Source organism: Aythya ferina (genome assembly GCF_964211825.1).
Source record: "Aythya ferina genome assembly, chromosome: 2".
Lineage (NCBI taxonomy): Eukaryota > Metazoa > Chordata > Aves > Anseriformes > Anatidae > Aythya > Aythya ferina.
Window position 1 is genome coordinate 124,989,170 of NC_140297.1, and position 26,995 is coordinate 125,016,164.

The 26,995-nt window shown below is 45.0% G+C and overlaps 1 protein-coding gene across 1 annotated transcript; it reads right to left on the bottom strand.

Moving 5' to 3' along the window:
* Positions 1-127: 127 nt before the first annotated feature.
* Positions 128-17,644, bottom strand: VCPIP1 (valosin containing protein interacting protein 1). Its single transcript, XM_084509592.1, has 3 exons — positions 14,866-17,644; positions 9,644-9,730; positions 128-6,649 (listed from the first exon to the last, which is right to left on the bottom strand). Exons 1-3 carry the CDS (start codon positions 17,549-17,551, stop codon positions 5,781-5,783), a joined length of 3,642 nt encoding a protein of 1,213 aa, XP_084365718.1. The 5' UTR covers positions 17,552-17,644; the 3' UTR covers positions 128-5,780.
* Positions 17,645-26,995: the final 9,351 nt, after the last annotated feature.

The following is a 26,995-nucleotide window of genomic DNA, read 5'->3' on the forward strand; positions in this document are numbered from 1 at the left end:
CATCGAGTCTACTATGGACCCAAGCATTACTACTTTTCTTCATCTAGGATTAAAAAGTAAGCATTCGAAAGACCACAAATGAGTAGAGGCCAAGATATACTCCAGCCTCAATAAAATAAACTCGGTATCAAACAAAGCAGCACTGTTTTTATTAACTTTTGCACTCAAAGTGTGTTTGAATCGACTCTTCCTTATACCCCGAGCACCTTCCATGACTCACTACACACGCTGACGGACATCCAAGATTCATTCTCATCCTGATCGTATGGAGGAATTGTTTTTGTGAGGGGTCTTGTTCTGGCAGGAAGATGCGGCTTGACAGCCATTTTAGAACAGGTCTGCTAGGTACATAGTAAAGGGAAAATGAAAACAAATGCAACAACTCCAATCTAAATTTAAGAACTTAAACAGTAAGGCTGTGTAATTAATAACAAGAAAAATGAAAACATTCTTAACTTGGTTGCTTCATACATACAGTATGGGTTTTGGCTCAGCTTACGGAGAGTGCATTAAACAAGATGAATAAATGTCTAGTTTAGCACTAAGCGTTTAAGCCACTGAAATACAAATCTTTTAGAGGATAATTATCAATTTTTTGTGATGTGACATGCAATCAGAATTACCTCAGTACATTCAAATCCATCATTTAAAATAATGTTTTAATGCTGTCTCATTTTGAATCAAAGCCTTTCAATAAATATAGGAAGAAGAAGCATGAGCTTCACAAATGGATTTTATGACATCTTTGCAAGCTCAGAAGTTATGATTACAGCCATTTTTTTGAAACAAAATACCACATGTAGTCAGTGGAATAAGCACAGAGATAATTTAAGTAGTTGTCAATATGTTCAGGTTTAAGTACTGCCAAATTTTGAGAAGTCTCATTCTTCCAAATTGTACTATTCACATTTGTATATTACATGCATGCCTTAAAATTTGGGTTTGAAATACCTTTTGACCAATGTTTCAAACCACAGAATACAAGGTAAGTACCACATATGACTTGGTCAGCATTTTCTCACATCATTTTCTTGGTGACAACTTTGCAAAAAAAAAAAAAAAAGACTCGGATCTCAGATTTTGCTCTCAAATACATAAAAACCTGCTTTTAAAAGTCCCTCAAATTCAAAGGTCCTATGGGTTAATGAAATATTCAGAATAGGTATGAGAATGAAAAAGCTTTTCCATAGTTTTTCTTTCAAAAAGTCTATCTTAAACCAACATATCTAAAGCGAGATGGATGACATCAGCTAGCCTTCCTCATGTTTATACCACTTTTTCACCTTCTGTACGAGTATTCACGTATGCAACTAGAATGTAATTTATATGAAGAATGCAAAAGTAATTACAACTCACTCCTGCTGTAACCAAATCAGTGTTAATTAAATAGGCTCACGTGTGAAAGGCTAGATAAAAGTTGCATCTTATAAAGCCAAAGCAAATGTTTTAACTTATAGTTTTAATATAGCAATCAAAGAAAATTTCAAATACTGTACAGTGAAGTGTAGTATAGTACACTATATACTGTTATAATACACTATTGTTACATTACAGATAAAAAAATCAAATATAATTAGTACAGCAATCACAAATAAAACAAACCAAAGTGTGCTGGATAACAGCCAGTGCTGCGAAGATGGTATAATTTCTATGCTAGTTTCTTTTTAAGTCAACATGTAAAGCACTTACTGTTTAAAAAGATTTGTTTGCTAAATATATACACTATTAATTCTTATTTATACATTTTTTTTTAAATAGCATTCCCTCCTAAAAGTGCACTCTTTCATTTCTTGGCAATAATCCTCATTAAACGTAAAATAATCCTGGACATACCACTCAGCTCAACCTTTTATTGCTCAACCGCAGGCGTAAGGGCTCAGAGGGAATCCCGCATTCGAAAGATCTTAAGCAACTTTAAGCAGCTAAACTGATATTCACAAGCAAAACAAAGAAACCACTTACTGTCTTCTTGGTTTTTTTAAAACAGAAGGATCAGCTTCATGTTATTATTTTACAAAAGCGTGTAAATGCTGCTATTTGAAAAATGGGAGCCAAACAAACGTAGAGGTAACAGTGGCTTCTTAAATCATTCACTTCTCACTCATTGCATCTCAGCTCGAACGTAGCTCTCCTGGCAGTAAGCACACTAGGAATGTTATTACCTGACGTTTTCACGAGAAACTGAGAAAGCAGCAAGCAACCCTGCTAACCTGGTCAGAGCAACAACAGATCCCACTCCTCCAAAGATTTTCAGTCGAGCGTTCTGGTTGGGGAAGTGCGCCTGGGGTGCAGGGTTGTTAGCACACAGCCTCACAGCACCGTGCCCCCGTGAAGCTGCTAGTCCTGTGTCACAGACGACACCTTGTTCTTGTTTTGTACCGAGCAGACCAGCAAACTACACGGGATTCAGAAAGCCAACAACACACATTGCTATCTTGTGTCTGTAACAGTGAACACGCCCCAAATGCATTTATATTACTTCATTTGAAAAATGTCTTTTCCCCTCACTGAAATTCAGCCAATTCCCAGACCAACAGCAGTATCGAGAAGTCAACCTTACTAACCAGCCAAACATCTTTGTAGTAAAAACTTTGCATTTGCCTGCAAAATGGATCTGTGCTCCCGAGGCTTCCCATATGCTCGTTGAGAGTCTAGCTCTTTTTTTCTTTTTGTACCGGGCCTGTGTTCTTCAGTAGTCACCTCTCCCTTAGGTTACACCTCCAAAGCCATAGTCAAGTGTATGATTTTCAAGTAATTTGAGTCATCTTTGTCATGAGACACTGTGTTAAAAGGTGGCTGGCCCCTAGACAAGAAAGCAACTCAGCAGCCCGGCCTAACTGCAGAGGCAATTCAGTGGCAAGAAGTCAGGCTGGTTGTTTTCCCTTGTTTGTAACAAAGGAGCACTTTCTGCACCATCTGAGATGTCCTGTTCACGGGGTTTACACCCACAACGAGCCTTCCCTGCCCTTGCACCCCACGGCCACCTTCCTGCCTGAGGGGGCGACCTGACAGGCAGCCGGGGGCTCATGCCAGGCACGCTGACTGACCTCAGCTCACAACTGCAGGCCCTGGTAGCAATCAAACGAAACATCTGCTCAAGCTTCCACGTCGGTGTTCTTTATTTCACTTCTCCTGCACAGTTACACGCCGTGCCAGCAGGTAGGCGCAGCTTAGCCTTCCTTGAGGGTACCAAAAGCCATCTTTCTCAGAAACGCTGGTATTTAAATACGTGAGAAAGCCCCGTGAAAGAAGAACACTGCACCAGAACTACGCACCATCCTGCGTCAGACCAGAGCTCACGTCACATCTTGTGATTTTGACCCTGTTTGAGACCATTTGGTTTTGGGAACTGGAGAGTTCTGATCTGCATGGCATGAGTGGATCCCAGAGAAGACACTAAGGGTGAGTGAAAGCGAGCTATCATCCGTGCCTACTTCTATTTAGTTAAGAGAGGAAAATGTCAAATTGCTGCTGAAATAGGAAGTGTGTCAAAATCAAACCAAGCCTTCCTCTTTACACAGTCAAAGGCACACAAACTTCCGCACTCTCACCACAAAGGCATCAAAGCAAGCGTCTTTCCTTGGAGTAAGGATGATGCGCAATAAATACTTCAATTTATTTCAAAATTAAAATTCTCTCATATACACTTTTTTTTTTCCAGCCAAAGAAGACTTTTCTAAAGGAAATGTTAAAAACGTCTAGGTGGTAGCTATCTCATCTAGAATGCAAGAGATCCGGGTGATGCCTCCCCCTGAGCCTCTCCCCACCTGAGCTCCTCCTTCCCAGGAACACGCCCCTGCTCTACGTCCCTAAACCTCACACTGTGACAAAGCACAACCCTCAACATTTTATATATAGAAGCGGCCTTCAGACAGCCAGACTGATTCATGGGAGACTGAATGTTTTCAGAAGTCGGGGCAGGCTTCCAGCTGCTGCATGTGCATCCTGTTTCTCACTGAATAAGCCCTGCCAGTTAATCAATGCATCAGCAAGGTCAGTCCTGGTGTGCCAAATTACTTCATGCGCTCCAAGCTGCCAAGTCCTAACTCACAGGTTTGCAATAGGAGATCTTAACATTTTTATTTGTGAAAAGGTGATTCTTATATTTTACCTATAAGTAGTGGACTAAATGGTTAAAGGTTTATTCCCTCTGCATAAGAAGTTAACCAGCAGAGGAGTTTAAATCAACTTTGACAAAGTGAGGGCTTATTCTTTAAGTGATTTGCTTCAGGTAGTTTTTACATACAAAAATAAATCCTCCCCCATGGGACATTTTCTCGTACTAACGCTTAGAACTGTTTAAGTGATTAGAAATGTAAAAAGTGGAGACTTTCCTGAATACAAACATATACAATACAAACAACATCTGTGAACTGGTAAAAACCCACGTGTGCACACACACTGACTTCAACATTTAAATGCTCTTAATTCCTTTGAAGCTGTATTAACATCTTTCATCCACTCAGTGTTATTTTGCCATGAGAGGAAGCAACAACAGTGCACTTAACTCTGACTACGAAGATAGGAAGCAAAGTGCAAGATCAGACAAACATTCCGTCCTTGGGGAGCAAGCACAACGGCTCCTTCTTAAAAACCAGCACTGCAGCTCTGATGAACACGCTACGTAAGTGGATACCAGCTGCATTAGCACTGCTGCAGGTCTCCCTGCATCGCGAACTGAAGTGAAGCTCAGAGAGGTGGGCAGTCTTTGCAGACTTTGCAGACAATGAAACAGCACGCAGGAAACAGGCAGCTTCCAAGAGCTCAATTATTACTGAATATTTGAGGGGAATTTAGGTTAGAGAGTTGTTTCCTTCCAATAAAATGCTAATTTGCTCTGAGGACAGCCTTTTTTTTTTTTTTCCATTACTGACCAATACTAGTAATCAAAGCTTTTTAAGAGAAATGGATTTGCTAATAAACATTTGCTATTCCTTACAACTGCCAACTTCTTCTCTCCTGTAGTTGTATTTAAAGTTGCACAACATCTGAACCAGCTCAGTATTTGGGAGGAAATACAAACACGCTATCACTTACTAACAGAGCACCAAAATGGTTGTGTTGGCTCAGACAGCCACACGTAACCACACCACATTCACTTTATCTTCATCGTACACTTTTTTCTAACTTGCTCAAACTGACAATACGCAGAAATTAGAGAGTTTACTACAGTCACTTATTTCAAGATTTCTGACAAGCGTATACGGCTGTATGAATGAAACAAATTTAAATCTGAGGAAGTGCCAGTGTAATTAAAGTACTGTGGATGCCATGTTGTAAAATTTAGCACAAGTTTAGTTTCAGTTGTTGTGTTTTGTTTTTTTTTTTTTAAAGTTTATGTGTAGCTCGTGTTTACGGTGCATTTTTGAGTGGAACTAAGTACCTGGGACAGGATTAACCTTGTCAAGTTTCTAGTTTTGCCTGGTTTAGCCTTTCCAGTAACCTTAAACTAGCGTGGTAAGAACCTTGCATGGGCTTAAATTTTAAGACTTAGACAGAATTAAAAATTACAAAGAACTTTCAGTAACCCACATTACAGCAGATATTCATCTCAGTGCATTTCCTAATAACTAATTTACAGGTAACAGAGCCAGCCTGGGTAGCAGTATGGTAATATTAAAAGCTATTGCCAATCACACACTTGCTTATCATGCACTGAATAAGATGATATAATCTTTGACATACATACAAGATTTAATAACTAATCACTTTGTGTGGCCCAGCCAATAAACATTACATTTGAACAGTAATTTCTTCTACCCTTATTAGATTTTAACCTATCAAGAGTGATCCATTGGCTCAGTAACATTAGTAATTCCTGCATCTTGGCTATCCATCTCCTCAAGCTCCTCAACAGAACTTCCCTTTTGTGCTTTAGACCTCGCAGGGAAAGTTGCTCCCACAGAATTCACCATGTTACCATCAGTTGATTCAGCATTCAAGCGTTCGGTACCACCTGGTGCAGGAAACGACTCGGGTAAGCCAGCCTGAAAGCTCCCAGTTTTAGCAGTTGAACTCACTGCCTCTACTTTTCTTTGAGAGACATCAACTGATGCTGACTGCTCTGTATTCTGATCCCGCAAGTGTCTATCCATTGAAGCCTGAATGGAAGAGACCATCTCCTGCAACTTTTTTCTCTGTGCCTCAATCAAAGTGGGGTCAAGCTGCCTGCTGTCTCTCATCGTCACCACCCCAGGAGCTATTCGGATAAGCTCACTGTTACCAGAAGCAGCTGTGAATGCGGAAGGCTCAATTTTAGCAGGACTGAAGTCCGTTTCTGTGCTAGGCTTTCTTAAGAGTGGTGTTTCCCTGGCTCTTTGATCGTGTTGTTGACTACTGGATGCAGTTCCTAGGGAATGGCCCTTGCCTTGAAATGCAGTTATGTTATGCAGTTGTTCAGATTTCTTTTTCACTACTCCACCACTACCCAGCTTCAGCATTCCATGCGAAGGGCTTGCCTCCCTGCTCCTCGAAGTAGCTTCGGCGCGCACTTGACTTAAGGCCTCTTTCACTAAGTCTTCAACATCAGGACCGATGGGGAAGTGCCCAGCAGCATCCACACAGAGCTCTAATCGATCTTCTGCTGCATTGTACACAAAGTTTTTACCAGGCAGATGCGGAAAAGTACAGTGCTTGCCATCAGCCAAACCTATAAAGACAGGAAACAAAAAGTTATTCGAAATGCAAGCAGATTTAAAATTATTGCAGCAAAAATGTAAAAACAAACACATTTAAACTTTTTACTATGGGAGAAAAACGATTCAGGCTCGTATATCCACAGTATACCCCTAAGACATTGCTGCCTTCTATGGTGATTTTATTGAACTGCCAGGACTGCAGCACCACTAGATAAAACAACCCTGTTGGTAGGGCTAGCAGTTCTAACACAACAGAAGTTGAAGCAGCAGCACATGCGTGCAGTAACACAAAGAAAGCCAAACCCCACCACCACCCTAACCTTCCCCTCAGCCAAAAAAACAGAGAGAAAACATTTAAAGAGTAGACAACACATTTCAAATCACTGTGCATCTGGAGAAGGTAAAGACCTCTTTTGTACTGATTAAAATAGCAGGGTTTCAGCATGCACAACTGCACTTAAACCTGAGGATGTTCATATTTCCTGTTTCTTGTCTTCTCAGAGAGAAAGCAGATAAAAATGTTTCAAGGTTACTATGTTCAGTAGCCCTAGGCATCATAAGTATTAACCTTTACAAACTTAACATGAGACATAATATTTTTCATTAGCTGTTTGTTTCCTTTTTTGACACAGAGTTGCTTCAGAACTTAAATTTGCCTGGTGAACTCTGACAGCAGATCTGTCCAATCACAGGTAGATTAATGAAACAATCAGCTTTCTATTTTTTCGGTCATAAATTACAAAGTAACTTTTATCTCTGTCCCATACGGACTGTGGTACAAGCAGTAAGGCATCATTTTAGCGACAAGGGTTTTCTACGAGTTAAAAGCTGTCTGCAGAAGAAAACTTGGCTGCCACAGCTCTCTTCAGTTCAGTTCTATCAGCTATGAAATGAGAGCTACAACAACAACAAAAAAGCAGACATGAGACACTTAAAAAAAAAAAAAAAAAAAAGTGCAGCGAATGGGTAAATTTATGGGATTTTCCTCATATTCTCTTACAATTCCTCAAGAATGATACCGAAAATTATAGAGAAGGGAAGCAAGGTGACACCTAAATCCTTCTTCTATGTTATCAAATACAATGCAGTCAAAACAAGTATGCTAGGCATCAACAAAAAGGACAAATCAAATTATTTGAGATGTTACTAAACAGTTTTTACACTGATGAATCAAGTGACCAAACTCATTCAGCCTCCAAGGCTTCCGATTCACTCTCCTACAGCTGCAGGGAATCTACAGATGAGATATTCTTCATTTCAACAACTTCAGACACACAGCTTCTTTCTTTACATGTCCATGGGAACTGATAACCAACCAGCCAAAACACACTACAGAACAAAATTTAACCTCAAGCACCTAACTTAGCCTGAAGAACAAAATTTAACTACATAATCCGCCAACTCAACCTTTGCTTGCAGAAGAGTCGTGCAAGAGTTTTTATCATAGACCAAACCTGCCTTTGAAAATGTGATCTTGAAATCCAAATGAGATCTCAGACAATCTGCTAAATCAAATTTAAATTGATTAACAGTGACTACAGTTGATGGAAAGCTTTGTTTCAAGTGTTCAGTATAATAGCTGCATTAATTAAAATATTACAAATATGTAAGGAGCTTCTTCACGTGAAGAAAAAACACTTGCACGATAACTGATGTGGAAGTTTAGTAGTTCATAAAACGCTAACATCATACAAGTATGCTAATGGTGAAAACTGTAATTCCACCTACCAAGCTAGGAGGTAAAATACCTACACATACAGAAGTGCAATCAGAGTCAAATCAGAATGGCATCTCCCCCAGCCTTAGCTCTTACACTGTCAGTTGGCAAAATACTTTAAACCAGGCATTCTCTGAGCTAAAACCAGCTGGGTTAAAATCTCTTACATCCATTTTAGGCTCTCAGCTCCAGCTAGTCATTTATCAGCCCAGAACATCCTCTCTATTGGGCATCGTTTAAGCTAATTCACTTGCCACAAACAACACACCAGTCTTCACTGTACAAGCACAGTAAAAGGACAACAACGAAAATGAAGCAGATCTCCTGTAAGACACTTGCATGCCTAATCTATTCCCCAGGCTAATAATTGAGTGAGAGGTAGCACGCACTAAGGATGCCACACATTTTAGCTATTGCAAACATAAAAGAAAGGATGTACTAAAACAGTTGATAATAAAATTTAAAAAAAAAAAAAAAAAAAAAAAAAAAAAGGTTGATAAAACTGCTTCAGAAATCAGAAAGCAAGAAAGTGGCAGAGGAAGTATTATTATAGATGAAACCACAGGAGCTAAGCTGTGAATACAAAGACTTCAACAAGAAAATAGACTCCAAGTGAGAGAAAATAACTCAATAGCATGTTTTATGAAGAATCAGACATTATTCTTTGTAGGCAGTATTTTAAAAGCCATCTAAAAACGAAATATACTTGAATTGCTTGCTTATTCCACACATAGTCCAAGATGAGATATTTATCAACATAAAAAGGGGATGCGTAACTTTGCTTTTGAACAACAATCATAGGAATATCAAAAACAAATTTAACCAACCATTTAAATTTAACACAAGCAATAATCCTGTATAAAACACCTACTAAGACAAAGTGCAAAGATGAACTCCTTGTTCAGCGAGTGTTTCAAAGTATAATGGAAATAGGTCCTATAATTTTCTCCTCGTTTGATCCTTCCAGTAGGAAAAAACAAACCAAAACCAAACCACAGCTGGCTTATTGAAGTTGTTTGTTCTAGTCAGGAAGTTTATATGGAGATGTATGGCTACAGAGAATATCTTGGAAGAGAATATTTAAGCTGAATGAACTAGTCTTAATCTGATTCCCCAGTGTTATAAGAGGCTCTGAGGGAGTATGAGGAGCTCTACAATGTTATGAAAATTAAAGGTGTACCATGCTAATAAAATAAAGTCTGTTTATGCTTACAAGTGACTCAAGACCAATTTACACTTTTAAAGGTTTGAAAACAGAGGAAGAAAGAACAACAAAACCAAAAGATACCTGTGGTTTTCTTCATTATGCTGTAGAACACTCCACCCTGCTGAAACAACTGAGGAAGCCCCTTTGCATAAGACCAAACATCTTCTCCTATAAAAATCAAACACAATCGTGAGAATTAAGCACTCCTGTTTTAACATCACAGACAACAGCTGAAAGACTCCTTGGAATAAATCCTCACTTTTAATGTGAGAATGCAATTAAGAATTTGAATTCTGATTGCTTATTTGTAGAACAGGAACTGTGGATACTGGGCAACTTCCAGGAAAGCATCCCACAGTCTGCATTAAATATCCTACGTGCTCCAGTACAAAGGTTCCCAAATTTGATGTGATCCAAGCTGCAGCTCCCGGTTCTTTGCCAGGCCATACACCCAAATCTCCCCTCCCATCGCACACTTACACAAGGAGATGACTGATGCTCTTCCAAAATTCAGGCACGTATCCTTGTGCGTCAAAGCCTCAATTCTGTATCTCTACACCTTTCCCTGGATGGGGTCTCAGTGTCACAGCGGCTTCACGCTGCAGCACGAGCCCCCACACAGGCAGTTGGGCAGAAGTCAATCCCCTACCTTCTTCCTCCTTCCTCTTCTTGAGGCTCAGCAGTGAAATGCCAATGCCAGGGCCCAGCAGGCCCCTGGAACTGGCATTTTTCAACGATGCCAGAAAGGACATTGAAATGTGACAACCTCAAATGCTGCTGAGGGGTCAACAGACAAAACAAAAACAGCAGCAGCACCACCCCAGGACTACGTTAAGGAAGGTAAAGAACAGAGAAAAGGAGTTACAGCGACAGTATCAGCAACAGAGCACCTGCTAAACCCTCAGGTGTGCTGCTCCTCATCCTGCTAACCACTCACCTGCTCCCTAGCAGTGGTACGTGGTGCAGCCGACAGAGCCTGCAAACAGGAACTGCTAACAATGCAGGAACAATTACTGGGCATTGACATTTTCCTAAAAAAAATGAATGTTTTCCCCCCACGTCACATCAAACCTTCAGGGAAAGGACTGAGATAGAAATTGCAGCCTTCTTTAATCATCACAGCCTCGACAGCCGTTTCTCCCACTGTTCTGTTAAAACTGGAGGCCGTGAATCATCAGCTCAAGTTAACTGGATGCACAACTGCTTGGGACAGAGAGAGCTGGGAAGTGTGAGGAGGCAAAGTACTGCCCACCAGTATTTCTTGGCTCGCCCTTAGGAGCAAAATATAAGCATTGAGTCATTTTTAGCAACTTCCCCCCCAGAAGGATGCTGTCGGCCACCTCCCCGCTCCAAGTGTTCCTTGAGTCCCCGTTCTCTGTCACAAGGAGCAGCACATCTTCGTGTCCTCTCTGCAGACACCTAAAGAAAGGAGCCCCACGTAACCTGGTTCCTGGTAAATGCGCTCCTGAAGCCACAGGCATGCTGCTTCGTTCCGTTCATTTGCACATCAAGCTCAGGGCTTTGACCGAGCACAGACGGGGCTGGTCAACAGGCATCCACTCCCAGCAAGGAAATCCAGCAGACAAGGCACCTGCTGCTCGTTCTCATTTTCCACGATCCACCACAGAAGGATGTCTCGCCTTCTGGCTTTACCCTGCTGATTTCACCAAAAGGGGCTTGCTGCCCCCCCGTGTCCCTGTTCCCATTTACATTTTGCAGCGTACATCTCTGGGCAATGCTCCTCGTTTCCCCCAAGCAGCAGCAACCCCAGCTCTCCCCCCTGGTTTAAATACCACCTGCAGGAATCAAAATATCCTCTACACTGGTAACAAAACAGCCTTCAGTCTGCTGAAGCGTGGGGAAGCCACGGTCAGCAGCCACACAGTGGCCGACTCTATTTACGGACCCCCATGGTGCTGCATTTAGCATTATTTGAAGGGTTCCCATCCCTCCCACAAGGTTACCACCAGGTTTTTGGTGAAAGTCCAGTTTTACAGCCTCAGGCACGCTTTGTCAAGCCTTGCACCAGCGAAGCATCTCTGTTCAGGCAGCTTTTTGTGCGACAGGAGCAAGGACTACACACAGAAAAGTGTGGTGGGCAGGGCTCACCAAACAAAAACATTGAAAGTCACTGAAAGAAAGAAACCAAAATAAACCCTTACGCTGTTTTGAGAAAGAGGTCTCAAACTGGAACAGCAAAAAGACCCAAACCAATTGTCTGGAGCTCCCCAGGCTGGAGTAACCACCATGCATAATTCAGCTAAACTACCTTTGAGCTCTGCAGGTTTGTGTTCCCAGTTGGGTCTGCTCGTTCTGGTTCTGCCTACAGCAGCAGTAAGATGTTACAGGTCACGAGCTGATCTGGGCAATCATCTAGCTGGATTAAAAGCTCCCTCCGGCTGCTGTACTCACCGCAGGGCTGCTGTTCTCCCCACTATTTCCACCACACAGCTCCCCCAGAGCAGGCTGCAGCCCCGCAGCAGGAAGGCAGGGCAGCAAACGCCGCGTACCCTGCCCACGAGCACGCCTGGGAAGAGCTGGTGCAGACCAACCTGTGCCAGTGGCAGCCCGAGACGGTCCCTGCGTGCAGCAGAGGAGGCGTGCAGCACTGCGAAACAAGCCAAAAGCTCTGCTGATAAACACGGGCTACGGGGAGCTGCGGCTGGCTTTAAAATGCTGGTTAAATCCCAGCAAATCCTGGTGTCGATTAATAGGTTTAATTGAAACCTGGCCATTCGGATTTCACGTGAGCTGGCAAGTTGATCGATGCAAAACAGATCAGCCAAAACAGACTCATACTCGGCTTGCACGTATCCGGAGTGGTTTTGCCTGGGTGTAATTAAAGCAGTTTAAAAACATAACACGTTAACTATGCTGATGTGAAATTAAAATCCCTTTAGTCACTTCCTTATAGGATCGTATAGTTGGAGCTAAATAAAAATAGGGGGAAAAGCTGCACATCTTAGGCATGCTTTTTGTAAAGTAGTTCAGAAAATAAAATCACAGTATCTAATTACCCAAGGGTTATTTTTAAATTATACATGTAAAAATTAAATAACACGGTCTAAAATTTTAATGAGTTAACTAGCCAAGCCCAGAAACGAAAAATCTAAGTAACTAAAATGGGAAAGAAGCATCAATCCACCCAAGAGGAGACCCTGTCATAAAACTCTTCTAAGCATCCAGAATTAATAGCTCTAGATCAGTGAAGACAAACTTCAACTACAGGCATGGGGGAAAGAAAAAAAGTTTGGTCCAGAGAACCTACTTCAGTCGCACCTCTCCTCTTTGTGTCCTGATCTGACCATGTTGGATGAGTATTTTTAAGAAAAATAAGTTACAACAAGAGCATGAAGGCCGAGCTGACTGTCAAAATTTTGCAGCACCCTAATAATAGAGAAGCACAGCTAAGAAACACTGAGGTTTCCCTTCCCAGGAAGGCTGAACATACCAGCCCGAGGAGCTGGCACCTGCACCCTATTAAGAAAGGCTTCGGAAATGTATTCGGGTTTGTTTTCCCACTGAAAAATAACAATTGGAAGTAGCCAGCCGCCTAGATTTTTTTCAGGAGTATTGTGGAAGGAAAATGAAGCCCTGATGCAAAAAGTGACTACACAAAAATAGCATCTTATTCAGTCGCTGCCCAAGTTGCTATAGCTGGGTGGTTTATCATTTGCTGCCGCTTTTAGTCCCATTAGTAACACAAAATGGATACAGGGGAAAGAGTGAGGTAAAGGCTATTCCGACCTGTGCCTCATGGGAGGAATCTCACAGCGGGGAGAGGCAAAGGAAAAAATTGATCCCTGAGCACAAGGCTCACAGTTTATACAAGAGTGGATGCAGAAAAGGAGGCACCTTAGTGCTGAAGTCACTCGGATCCTTTGACAGCACCTCCGAGGTTTCTGTAAGCCCACGACCACATTTTCGAGCCTGTTTTTTCAACGCTCTCTTAGTTTCACCCTGGAGTTAGGCAAGCTTTCTGCCCCAGCCTTTCTTCCCCTGCACTTTGGAACCGCAACCTGAACGCCAGGGCGGCGAGGTGGCAGGCGGCCGGGCCAGAGACAGCGGAGTAAACAGCCGGGCTCGGGGAAAATCAAAGTTCTGCACCGTGAACCTCTGACACGTCGCCCCGGGCTTATGCAATGGGTTTGTTCCTGCAACATCACATGCCTCGGCCACACCAAATCCCTCCAGCAGAAGAGGAGACTCCCACAAAAACAAAAAAAAAACCTGCAAACATGACTATTCGACCTGTTCGTACAGCTAAAGGGTAATTGCTGGTCTGCTTCCCGTCAGGCACAGCAGGAATGGTGAAACCTAATGAAGAGAAGTCCCTTCAATGTAGGGCAGACACACACGTTGGGAAGAAAATGAAAAAAAAAGGGAAAAAACAGACAAAAAGATCTGCCTTTTGTCAGTCAGCAGATTCATAAATGTAATTATGTGAAGAGACTGGCACGCAAATCAAGGCCCAAATCTCCTGAGCCCACATATGAAAATGAAAGCCACAGGCAACTGAGAAAAGTTCATTAGTTTTGAATTATTACCAGGCATTTACACGAGTGATGATTTATAAGCACAGCTTTGCTACCCTATGCTACAGCCGGGCTTCAAATACACATTCAGTTCTTCCAGCTTCTCCTCTGCCTGCATTCTGAAATGATGCTTTTCGTGGTTCCTGTTTGAAAATAAAACAGAAAACCACCCAGACCTTCACATGAAACAAGCAGATGAGCCAAGGAGACGATGCTGTGCTGATCTGCTTACACCAACACAGCTCTCCGTGGGGAGAAATGCCAGGACTTTGTCTTAATACAGGGGTGAGGATTTAGTCCTCAAACTTCCGAGGAGCGGCCAACATCCCCTTCTCACGGCTACTCTGAATTCATTTCCTGTGACCCGGGGGAGGTGTAGGAAGCGAGAGTGTGCAGCTCGCACAGCACGCCCATCAAATGTCTGCTTAATGAGGTGCTGGAAAAACAAACAGAGAACGCAGGGAGAGAGACAGAGAGGCAAAGACATCGACTCCTAAACGACAGTTTTTAAGAGAGGATTTCATAGCGCAGAAAGAACAAGCACCTCACACACACGTTTTAAAATTCACAGCACTGAAAACCCCTGACAGCACGCTGACTGTTCCTCTAACAGAGGAATAATGACACTAACCTGTACTCCATGGTTACAGAAAAAAAAAAAAAAAAAAAAAAAAAAAAAAAAAAAGATTTATGTAATTGTGTTTTGTAGAATTTTATCTCCTACTTAAAAGCCACAATTTTTAAAATACAACCTGAAGCCGGCCTTACCCATTAGCGTTGCTAGAAGACACAGCGAGTACATCTCCTTGTCGACCTGCTCTTGCAGCTCCTTCGAAGAGATTTTACTAGTCACAGCGACGTCTTCATGCTTCACGGCATGGGCCGAGTGCGCTGCAGCGGGCTGGCTGCTCTCCTCCTTGCCTTTCAGGATCTCTATGGCAATTCTGTCACCGTGCTGCAGCGGCACGGGCTCGTTCTCCATGCCTTCTTTGGGAGGCAGCAGCTCTTTAGGAGGAAAGCCGTAGCGAATGCACTGCAAGTAGGGAGGAATATTGAATTCTCTAGCTATGCTCTCCTGCAGCTCCAGGAAGGTGGTGGTGCACTTCAGGGTCAGCATCGACTGCCTGCCATCGTTGGTCGTTATTCGGATTTTCTTCTCCTTTGTTGACGTGGGTGAGTACGGGGCTTTCGTTGGCGTAGCAGGCGCGGAGGACGGCCCCTCACGACCAGCCCCCGGGGAAGCAGTCCTGGGTTGCCCTTTATGCTCTTGTTTCAATTTTTCGCTTTTCCGTTTCTGCATCACGGAAGCCTGGTCTGCAATGTTCTGCTGAATAGTTCTTTCGGTTTTGCTCATGTTTAACTCCTCCTTGTGCAAAGTTTTTGTCTTCTGTCCGGTCAGAATGATTTTGGTGGGAAGCTGTGCCTCTGCCTCTTGTCCTTGCTGCACCTCGTCAGCTCTTTGGGCGTGGGCACCATCGATATTTACAGGGGTATAGTCGTCGGGGTTCTTCTTGGCAGTTTGATGCAGTATCGTGTTGACCACTTTCTGAACAAGAATCTCGCTACCAAACTCCCCAGGGAAGTGCTTGGTAACGAGCTTCATGGCCACATCGTACACGTTGCTGTTCAGAGAGGCGTCGCTTTCGTACTGGAACCAATAGACCGTCTCCCTCACCACTCTTCCACCCCACTCCAGAGTGATCGGGAAGGCTTCGGGCAGGTTGTCGTATTCTTTGCCTTCCCAGTAGTGCTTGAACCCACAGCCGCACTTGCCGCCCGTGGACCTGGTGTTCGTTCTGTCCCCGTCCAGGTAGGAGACGGAGCCGTCTTCCCTGACACGGCGCACCAAGTTGCCGTGGCACCAGTTGCACGCCGTCAGGCTGCTCAGGCTGTAGTCGGGCACCAGCACGTCCTTCGCTGGGTTGTAAGAGCACACCAAGCTGTTGAGGGGAAAGCTGTAGTTTTTGTCAGGCCGGAGCTGCCCGTGGGTGCTTTTCGCCAGGTTGTACAACTTCCCGCCCGGCGCCAGCCACTCCGGAGGCACGTGGTGCTCCGACAGGGCCCCGCAGATGAGGCACCTGTGGAGGCGGTTGTCCGTCACCGCTTTTTTGGCGGCTGCGGTGACTTCTTCGGGCTGGACTCCGATGACGCCAGTCCTCCTGTAGAAATACTGATGCACGTCGGCGACGAGACTGGGATGAATACCGTGTTTGCTCATGAAAACCTCCTCCATGGCAGCCACCAGCCTCATCAAGTACTTATCTTGCAGGCTTCTGTCTCCGCCGATAACGCAACCGCCGTCCTCCTCCAACTTGATGTACTTTTTGATGAGGTCTTGAGGAACTCCCCAGGCTTTGGGAAGGAGCTTCCTCGGCAGTTTCGGCAAAGCAGCACCTTTTATTCCAACCAGAGGGATGTAATGGTTCCGCCCCGAACTACTCCAGGCGATGCAGATGGGCTTGTTCAGCATGCCGTCCTTCCCCATGCACTTCTCCAGGGGCACCAGGCCGGGGAGGAAGGTCGCCGAGTAATCCCCGGAGCTGCGCATCCCGCTCAGGGAGTCTAAGAGGATGATGGGCCGGTGAAGCACGTTGGCCAGCCCGAAGATGTGGATGTTCCTCAGGCCCATCGGCACGCCTTCCGGCGGCACAAACAAGGGGTCGCACTCGTTGATGATGTCCTCCCACTCGGCCGCGTCGATGAAGTCGTGGAAGAGCGCCTTGTAGTGGCTCAGGTTCTCCTCAAAGTGCTTCTTCAGGTTCTCCCGCAGCGCGTGCCAGAACAGCTCCCGCCCCACCAGCGCCCGCGACACCGCGTGGACCAGGCAGTGGCCGTCGCCGTCCACATGGACGGGGATGAGGCACTCCTGGCTGTTGTTGGCCTTCTTGATGTCCTCCAGGGTGTCGTGCAGGTACACCAGGCTGCCCGAGCGGTCCTTGCCATAGCCCACCGTCTCCACGTGCTCGGGCTCGATGAGGAAGGCGCGGTCGCCCAGCAGGGAGCAGTCAAACACCTCCCCTTGGTTCATCTCCCTCAGCAGCTTGGCCTTGCCCGTCTGCTTGTCCATGCCGTAGCGGGCCAGGATGGGGGCCAGCAGCTTGCAGTGGTAGTTGGACAGCCCCATCACCTTCACCAGCTCGGCGCTGCGCCGGGCCGGGCCGGCTCCCAGCAGGGCGCTGCGCAGCAGGTTGTGCAGCACCACGTCGGGGTCCGGCACCTCCTCCACCGCCAGCAGCTGCCGCTGCTCGTGGCGCCGCCCGCACTCGGTGCACTCGATGCTGCCGCCGCCCTGCGGCCCGGCGGCCGGGAAGAACAGCCGCGCCTGGCATTTGGGCTCGGGGCAGGTGCCCGAGAAGATGCGCCGCTCCCGCTTCTTGCCGCCGCCCGCCGCCTGCTGCTGCTGCGCCTGCTGCTGAGGGGACGGCGGCGGCGGCTGCTGCTGCGGCTGGGACATCGCCTGCGGGACCCCCGGCTGCTCCTCACGGGCTCCCCGCCGCCTCCTCCTCCTCCTCCTCCTCCTCCGCCAGCCGCCGCCGCCGCCGCCCGCCGGCCCCCATCCGCCGCGGAAGCCGCCGGCCCCGCCGCCCGTTTGGCCGCAACGCAACGGCCGCTCGGCCCCTTCCACGCCGGCCGCGCAGGCGCCGCGCAGCACGGGGCCGTCGGGAAAGGGAGTCCCGGCGCCGCCGAGGGGAAACGGGAGGGCGGCGCGCCCGGACTACAAGGGCCGTGGTGCAGCGCGGCGCGGGGAGGGGGAGGGTGGGGAGGGGAAGGCCGGCCGCGCTGCCCCGTGGGGTTGTGGGAGTTGTAGTCCGCCCCCCCTTCCCCTCCTCCCCGTGGGGCTGGGTGGGATGGAGGGCACAGCCTCAGCTCAGCGCGGAGGCTTCACAGCCCTGGGCAGCTCGCGCTGCTGCCTCGCTGCACCTCCTCGCAGACACAGGAGGAGGAAATACAATTGAAAAGGGCTCCGGGGTTGAGATAAGGGCAGGGAGATCGCTCACAGGCAAAGCAGACTGAGCACAGGGAGATTGATATAATTTATTGCCTACTAATAACAGACTGGAGCAGTGAGAAACTCAAAGCATACTAAATACACCTTCCCTTCGTCCACCTCCTTCTGCATCCTCCCCCTGAGCAGTGCAGGTGAACAGGGAATGGGGGCTGCAGTCAGTCCCTGACACTTCGTCCCCACCACTCCCTCACAGTCCCTCTCTGCCCCTGCTCCCCGTGGGGTCCCTCCCACAGGATGCCGTCCTTCCCCAGCTGAGCCTGCGGGGGCTGCCCACAGGCAGCAGCTCCTCAAGCACTGCTCCAAATCTGGGTCCATACCATGGGGTCCATCCTTCAGAAGCGGACTCAACATGTCCCTCAAGAGCAGCAGCTCCCACCACATCCCCCTGCTCCACCAGGGGCTCCTCCACAGGCTGCAGCGTGGAGATCTGCTCCATGTGGGACCCATGGGCTGCAGGGGGACAGCCTGCTCCACCAGGGGCCTCTCCACAGGCCGCAGGGGAACTGATGCTGCCTGCCTGGAGCACCTCCTGCCCTCCTGCTGCACTGAGCTTGGGGGCTGCAGGACTGCTTCTCTCACATTTTCTCACTCCTCTCTCCCAGCTGCTGTTGCACAGCAGTTTCCCCTTCCTTCAATCTGCTCTCCCAGAGGCCCAACCAGCCTCACTCCCTGGCTCGGCTCTGGCCAGCAGTGGGTCCCTTTTGGAGCTGGCTGGAGGTGTCTCTGATCTGACACAGGGCAGCTGCTGGGCTCTGCTCACAGAGGCCACCCCTGCAGCCCTCCTGCTACCAAAACCTTGCCAGTAAACCCAATACAGGGGAGAGCCCTGAGGTCTTCCCAGCCATGGAGTTTTTCAACAAGCATCTCTGAACCTGCCTGTCCTCCCTGGCCAACCCTGGGCAGCTACACCAGGCCCTGCCCCAGGGGTGAGTGGTGGCCATGGAGGTGTGCCCCAGCTGCCAGCTGCAGATAGGAGACACAGGAGGCCTCAGGGTGAGGTGTTAGCGCCAGTGATCCCGCCTGCTGGCGTCACACACACAGATAATGAGGGAGCGGAGCCCGTGGGGGCCTTATCTCCAGAAGCCATCTGAAATGGTACTTCACAGGCTGGGAGATGAGTGCCTGGAGAGCAGCTCGGCAGAAAGGGATCTGGGGCTGCTGGTCAACAGCAGGCTCAACACGAGTCAGCAGTGTGCTCTGGTAGCCAAGAGGTCAAACTGCATTTGGGGGTATGCATTAAACACAGCACAGCCAGCTGCTCAGAAAAGGTGAATCTCCCACTAAATTTAGCATTGGTGCAGCCTCACTGAGTATTATGTGCTGGAGAAAACGAGGAAGAGGCAACCTCACTGCTCCCTGCTCCTTCCTGAGGAGGGGAGGTGGGCAGGGAGGTGCCAGCCTCTGCTCCCTGACAGGCAGCGACAGGACACATGGGAACAGCACAAAGGTGTGCAAGGGCAGACATTAGGGACAATTTCTTAACTGTGAGGGTGGTTAGACACCAGAACAGGCTTCCTAGAGAGGTGGTTGATGCCCCAGGCCTGTCAGCATCCAAGAGGCGTTTGGACAATGCCCTTAATAATATGCTTTAAATTTAGCTAGCGCTGAATGTTCAGGCAGTTGGACTCGATAGTCTTTGTAGGTCCCTTCCAACTGAACTAATCTTTTTTATTTAAAGTTTCCAACAAAAATGATAGGGAAAAATATTCACATCTTCCAGCCTGATTACTGTGGCTGGCAGCACATTCATGCAGAGATCTAAAGAGGGGTTACGTTTGGCTCACATAATTTAAATTCTCTTGAAACTCATTCCTGACAGTGATTTATCCTTTAATGAAGGAAAACAAGAGCTGAACTTGTGGAAGACAAGATAGCACCTCACTGAGGTGGCTACCCTTGATAGCATTGCCAAGTACCAGAGCCACCCCACCCAGCCCTACAAATAGAAGGACAAAAATGAGAGCTGCCTCCCTCCTCTGTCATCCCAGTGCTGTAAAGCAAACACCTGATGTTAACATCCCGGGGACTTGTTTATTCTGTACTCACCCAAATGATTTAAAATTAGACAGAGTAGAAATAATAGAAAATGTGTTTTGCTTGCACTTTCCAATGCAAACAGTGGGTTTCACTTTCATTAATCTGTGAAAAGTAGTTTATTACTGGCATTTAAATTATAAAGATTAAGATGATTAATACATACAGAAAATACAGTGTTTGTATGCTTTATCGCAGTCTCTAAGATAAAAAATGTCTCCAGGCCTGGTCCCATGGCAGACTGAGCATTTCCACCTTCTAGCCAAGTCAGCGGAGCTGAGCATGTTCATTACCTCTTAGGTACAATAATTTGTCAAGCACAGAAAATGTATATGCAGGTGTAAATATATATATTCCTCAGTGTAATCTGTTATCTGATCTTTCAAAATCTGGGACAGGTTTGAAGAGGAGAAGGTGAAAATTGTGAGACAGATTTTCATTCTTGCCTGCTACTAATTCTTATTTATGTGCACGGCAGTAGGGTAGCAGCATCACAAGGTACATAATCCTGCCAACGTGCGCTTTGCCTGAGGATAAATCAACAATCTGTGCCCATTCAACTCCTTGGCCTTCCCTACATAAGAAAAAGGAATGCAGTAAAAATGCAAATAGGGAAGCTTCTGTCCACTGTGAGGCTGTATGGGAGCCAAGGAGAATGAAGACCATTCAGAGGGCATCAGATGGTGACAATCCTGTTGTGACCCAGCCTGCATTTTGAAGGAATGTCTGAGAGCTTTTCTGTGCCATCATCAGTCTCTGGAGCAATCCACTTCTTCGCAAATGGCAAATAAACACGTTTGTCATTGCTTAATAGTAGTTTGTATTAAATAAAAGGTAGCACTCTGGTGAAATAATTACCTTTTACTATCAAAACTGACAGTTTGTTTTGTTTTGTTTTGTTTTTTAATATTTTATTTACTTCTCTAACCAGTTGTTTTTATGAAAGCACTTGTTAAATTACGACTGCAAAGTCAAAAATGTTTCTCCTTCTTATTCCCTGCATTAATTTCTCTGACAAATAGTATTCAATAAAGGTATGTAGCTGTTATGGTGACTTGACCCTAATTATTCTGGCTATATGCAGACTTACCATCATGATCCATTGCCCAGCTGATTTCTGCAGCTAAAAACTTTCATCACAGAATCTTTGGTAAAAATCACAGTTCTCTGGCAAGGTAATGGTTTATGCAAGTTAAATACATATTTTTTTACAAGCTGTATACACTGTATCTGGCAAACAGGATAATGCAGTTATGTGTTATATGACCGAACACAGGTCATGCAAGTAACTAAACCTTTGAACAGCCTTAGAGGAAAATTCAAGAAATACAGTATCTGTCTTGTTCGTAGATAACCTGCAGAAGTGCAGCACCAAGTCATATCAGAGATCAGGGCAATAACCACAGCTTTGTCACAGGCAATGTGAACAGTGACATCACAGTCAGGAAAAGCAAGGTTACTTTCAAATCTACCATGTACTTGAAGATCACAATTATTACAAGGTTAAATTTACTTACGATGACTCAGAAGAGTGATAAATTACCAGCAGTGGGATATAACTGAACCCGTGCTAGTTTGCAGATGAGGACTGAGCACTGCCAGGAACAATATCCAGGCATTCATTCCTGGCCAAGGATGCGAGATCTAAAATGTTGAGTTTGATCTTCACACAGAGCCGTTCCTTGTTCTTCACCCTCAGGGAATGGGTCATTCCCAGGTGGAAGCAATTACTTCTCAGGGGGAGTTGTTTCTTTGGAAGCTTTTGGAAGAGCAGTGGCAGAAGTGTCCTGTGAAGGAGTTTCCATCTCAACAGAAATAAAAGATTAGCGCAGTGTGCCAAGGACCAGATGATGATGAACTAGAAGATGCTCTGTTTTGCCAGGAAGTTAAAATCATTATCAGCCTTCTGATACAACTGTGTACACACTACGGTGTGCTCTCAATAGCCTGTGCTACACCAGCTAACAGGCTGGTGTCACCTTCACCCAAACCCTGATAGAGCTAATGCTACTTAGCCTGCAGGCCCAGCAGGTTTGCCTGAACTGGCCCTGAAAGCACTGCACATTTCAGCTTTACATTTGAGAAAGAGGAAAGAAAAGGCACATATGAGCTGGATGGAACACGGTAATATGCATCACATCCCAGAATGAGTGCAACTCTTATATTTTGATACAACATTTTGGATACACCCTGGTGTCTAAAAAGTATGTCTAGTACTCTCGGTGTCATAAGTACTCTTAGTACTAACTATTTGCAAAGAGGCAGCCTTGGGTGCCTCAGCACACGGAGCAGCCCAGTCCCATGCAGTGCAGACTCTTGTATTTACTGCTCTTGGTAAGCCAGTTCTGCTCTCCTGACCTGGACTACCTTTACTTTGTCAACGCTGACTGTCATAGGCGTTCCTAACAACCTGAGCGCTATCGACTGCATTTACTGCAGTGTGCCAAAGGTGTTGCTCACAGCCCTTCTGCACTTCCTCGTCCTCAGGGGCAAGGTGCAGCCGAGCACAGCACTCCGGAAGGACAGGAATCCCCAGTGAGCAGCTTCAGTTCAGCGTTCATAAAGGTTTGGGCTAATTACTGGTAAGCTGGTGGTTAGAAAACAGCATCTGGCTTTTCGTGAGGAGCTGGGCTGGCAACTCCTGACCTGGATTCATCCATCAGAATAACCTCCGTATCCCTCTTCTACAGTCTCCCGATCATTTCCAAATTGAAAAATGCTCTTTTCTTCAGTGCTTTCCCAGAGCCACAGCTTGAACTGCTGCCCCTGCAACAGGTTCTGCGCTTCGTGCCTCTGGTAGATGCACCTTGTGAACACTGAGGGCATTCCTGCAAACAAGGCCGAATTTGGGCCACTCAAAATGTGGTAGGTGTGTTAGCCAAACACGAGCGCGCTAGGAAAACAACATGCCAAAGGGGAGGAAGGCACAAGCATTCTAATTCTAATGCTAATTGCAGCTATCCAAATTACCTGTTCAAAGGCTTTGCTGCTGCAAAGTCAAGTTCCCAGTGTTTGTTCAGGTACAAACTGGCCCAGTAACAGCAACCACACAGCTCTGCCTCCCTTTTTGCCTTCCTGTTCAGAGCAGGGACAACCTCTGCATGCAAGACGAGCTGCTCAATGGCTGCACTGTTTTGCTTGCTTGCTTTTTTTTTTTTTTTTTTTTCTTTTAACCTAGGTTTTTCTGTTTCTCGGATTAAAATCTGGCTTGCAGGCCTCATTTTGCAAAGCAATTTGATGGATTTCACACACAAACTCCTTTGCAAAATTAAGGCTCCACATTTTTTACCCTGAAACATCTCTTTGAGACTCATTGCTAACATTAAAGGAGACAATTAATGAAATTGATTCATCAGAACGGGCAGTGTCCAGCAACCATCAATAGAAAATCCATCTTTAGGGCACTCAACCATTAGAAAAGAGGAGAATGTAAGTGTTATTAGCTTAGATGTGTAACTTGATTACATGGAAATCTCAATGGCAATTACTGTGAATATTTATCTGCTTTCCATAGTGCTCTGTCAAATGCAAATTGAAGAAATGGTACGATCCCATTATACTAAAAGATTAATGCCTCAAAATAAAATAGGTTGGGCAACTAACACACCCACTGCCGTATTGATTTGTGTGCTCACAGAGAATGCACAGTCACTGATCTCAGCAGCTGTTAAAGGTTTCCTTAAATCTGTATGACATTCACACGTATTTATGTGTCCCCATTTATTGTCTGGTCCTTAGTGAAATTCTCTGCAAATGCCCAATTTAGAAGAGACGAATGAGCAACCACGTCCAGTGTAGAAGAATTTCCAAGTGAAGGGTGTAAAGGAGTGATACAGACAATGAGTGCTTCTCATAGAGAATGATACCTGGCTTGTGATTGTGCTCAAATTTGGAAGTAATTGACATGTTGAGAGCCTGTATTTCTCAGATTTGAAGACATAAGAGAGAACCTATGAAGTATGAAATGGTGGGAGTGGAGCAGATGGTTGGAAACCAAAACCAAAATCTATCCTCAAATTTTCTCCTGAGGATTTTAACCTAGATATTGTTGCAGTTCAAATATAAACTAGAGGTACCCTTCAGACTGATTTATTACACTCTAGCAACTAATATGCATTAATGCCCTTACCATCAGCAGCAAGGTGTTATAATAATTTGATATACTATACAAACATTTAGATAGGTATCTCAAGGGATTCTTAGTCCATTTTACTTATCTAAAGTTCTAAAAACAGGGACTAAAAATAAATAAATAAATAAATAAATAAATCTGATAATGATAATGATAATAATAATAAAGAAATATGACCCTACTGCTGAGTAGAAATTGCTTTGAGGAAAACTTTGCTTAAATCTGACGTCAAGCCATGCTTGGTAACAATGAAGACATATAATCTATTAAAAAAACTTACATCTTTTTTGCATTTATTTACTTCATGCCATAAAATCATTTGTTTGTATCATGGAAGAAAAACGCATAGGGTGATTTTCAATTAACTCTTGTCCTTCAGTAATTTTACTAGAAAAAGAGCAATGAAATAACAAATTGCTCCTGGAGACTTTGCAGTTTCTGATCTGTATTATTATATCCATAACATTATGGATGGTATTAATTTCTTTAAGTACAATGCAGATAGCCTGAATCCAGAACCACGTACCATTAATCATGTGGGGGACAATGCTGTAACTCTCTCCTGTGTTGTTTTGCTGGATTCAGTTCTGGCAGTAGGTGTCAGCAGAAGCTCACCGAGGGAACCGTCCCATCCATCCCCAGACCTGCCACGCTGCACGGATGATGCATTAGGGCTGAAAGGTACAACTGCACTGTCACCCTTTTTAGCCTTTTACCTGAGTAATCCAATACAGAAAAACAGAGGGGCCAAGTGCTGAACGTCCTAGATGACTGTATACAACTGAGCAGGACAAACTGCAAGTCAAGCTTTGCCTGCACACTGAGGTTCATTCACGTAGCAAATGTGGTGGGGTCATTCACAAGATGCACATTGATGTAGCAGAACATTGCTTGGTGAAGAACACCGTGCATTAAAACATGCGTACCTGCTCTGGGGTCCAGAACATAGCAGGAGATCTGCTCAAATAACAACAAAACAGGGGTGAAGAGACAGCAAAGAGAAGATCTCACTATGATATGACTGCATCAGGAAGATTCAGTGGTTGTAGTTTTAAGGGGAGGATTTCAAATAAAATCATACTAAGGTCCTTCATTACCAACAAGTTCACTACTTAAATTAACAGCTACATACTAGGAAATACATCCCATCATAATACAGTAGGACAAAGTTGGCTAAAAGGTAGAAAATTTGAGAGAGATTTTGTTGGTACAGAAGATAAATAAGATATCCTACAGGGAAGGTTTTCTAGATCTGGCTCTGAGCAAATCTATCTGAGTGAAAACAATAGCAAGCAAGTTGTACAACTGAAAACAAACAAACAACAACAACAAAAAACAACCTACGTCAAATTACCAAGTAGAAGCCAATACAATCACACACACACACACACAAATAAAAATACAAAAAATTAAAAAATAAATCCAAGGAAGACAAAGTAGAAAGCAATGCACTATTACACAGATATAAAGATATAAGGAGGACATTTTGCAGGAACATTATCAGTATGAGGGTGATTGACAATGCCAGTCCAAAATGGTAACCTACTTTCTCTCGGTGAAATGGTAGCAGGCCATGTACAGGAGAAGAAGTGATAGCTGCTTTATCTGGACATTCATGAGTTTTGGTATCCTCTCATATGACACTGCATAGCACAGATCAGATAGTGCTGCCCTGGCTCGAAAAGCCACGATTATAGCACACTTATGTAACCAGTAGAGCAGCTGGTCACCACCAAACCGCAAAAGCATATCGAAACAAGAGTATGCAGGCATCTGTCCTCAATCTGTTCATTAATTACATGCAAGATTATACTTATGAAACCTGGGGGAAACACAAAGCTGGAAAGAGTTGGGAGCCCTGTGAGGAATACATTTATAGTTCATAATGATCTTGACAAGCCAATGAAATAAATCAGTTTAGAAATCAGCAGCTACAATATGTTAGTCCCACTTATAATCACAAGATAAGGGAATAAATTCATTGGAACCATTCTTCAGAGATGATCAGGGTATACAGTGAATCACGCGCTGATCGTGAGTCAGTCGTGTCATATTGTTATGAAAATGCAAAGCCTGCTAAAGGCTTTAGTACAAAAGTGTCACAGGTAAGATAATACGATCAACACAGGGGCACCTGCAGGCACGGCATGTGTGGGTACCTCATTTCAAGGAATATGTGAACCAACAGGGCAAAGTCCAAGGCAGATGAACAAAAATAATCATTAGTCTAGGAATAAATAAATAAATAAATAAATGTGTGAGAAATAATAGGTGATCTCATGTAAGCATGCAAGAGCTGGGTAACTGTGGCTGGTATCAAACACAGTCAAGATCTCAGTAAATAAAGAAATATGGTACAAAATGAGATGATACGAGAAATAATATGTCTGAGGTTATACTGCTTCATGATAAACTGACTGGTCTATTCAACCTCCCCTCCTATCTTGCATCTGTGCACCTCTGATTGCAAGGTCCATCCCTCTGGTGGCTAAGAGCTTTGTCCACCTCCTTGTTCACACCATGAGCAGCCAGCCCAGCGCTAAGGGTGAACTCTCAAATTCTGGGGAAGAAAACAAAAACATGCTGGCTGTATTGAAAGGCATGAAAACAAAACAAAACAAAAAGGCAAAATGAGAATTTCAGAAAAAGAGACTGAGAGCTCATCTTCTTGTATGTGGGTCAGCAGAGCTGAGAGTTGCAGCTAATTTTATAATAATCTGCAG

What these genes read in the sequence shown, in the direction of transcription:
- VCPIP1 (XM_084509592.1), bottom strand. Translation starts at nt 17,551, where the DNA reads ATGTCCCAGCCGCAGCAGCAGCCGCCGCCGCCGTCCCCTCAGCAGCAG. An exon ending in TCTTCTAGCAACGCTAATGG is followed by an intron (nt 9,731 to 14,865) that starts GTAAGGCCGGCT and finishes TGATTTTTATAG; the next exon opens with GAGAAGATGTTTGGTCTTAT. An exon ending in CATAATGAAGAAAACCACAG is followed by an intron (nt 6,650 to 9,643) that starts GTATCTTTTGGT and finishes CTGTCTTTATAG; the next exon opens with GTTTGGCTGATGGCAAGCAC.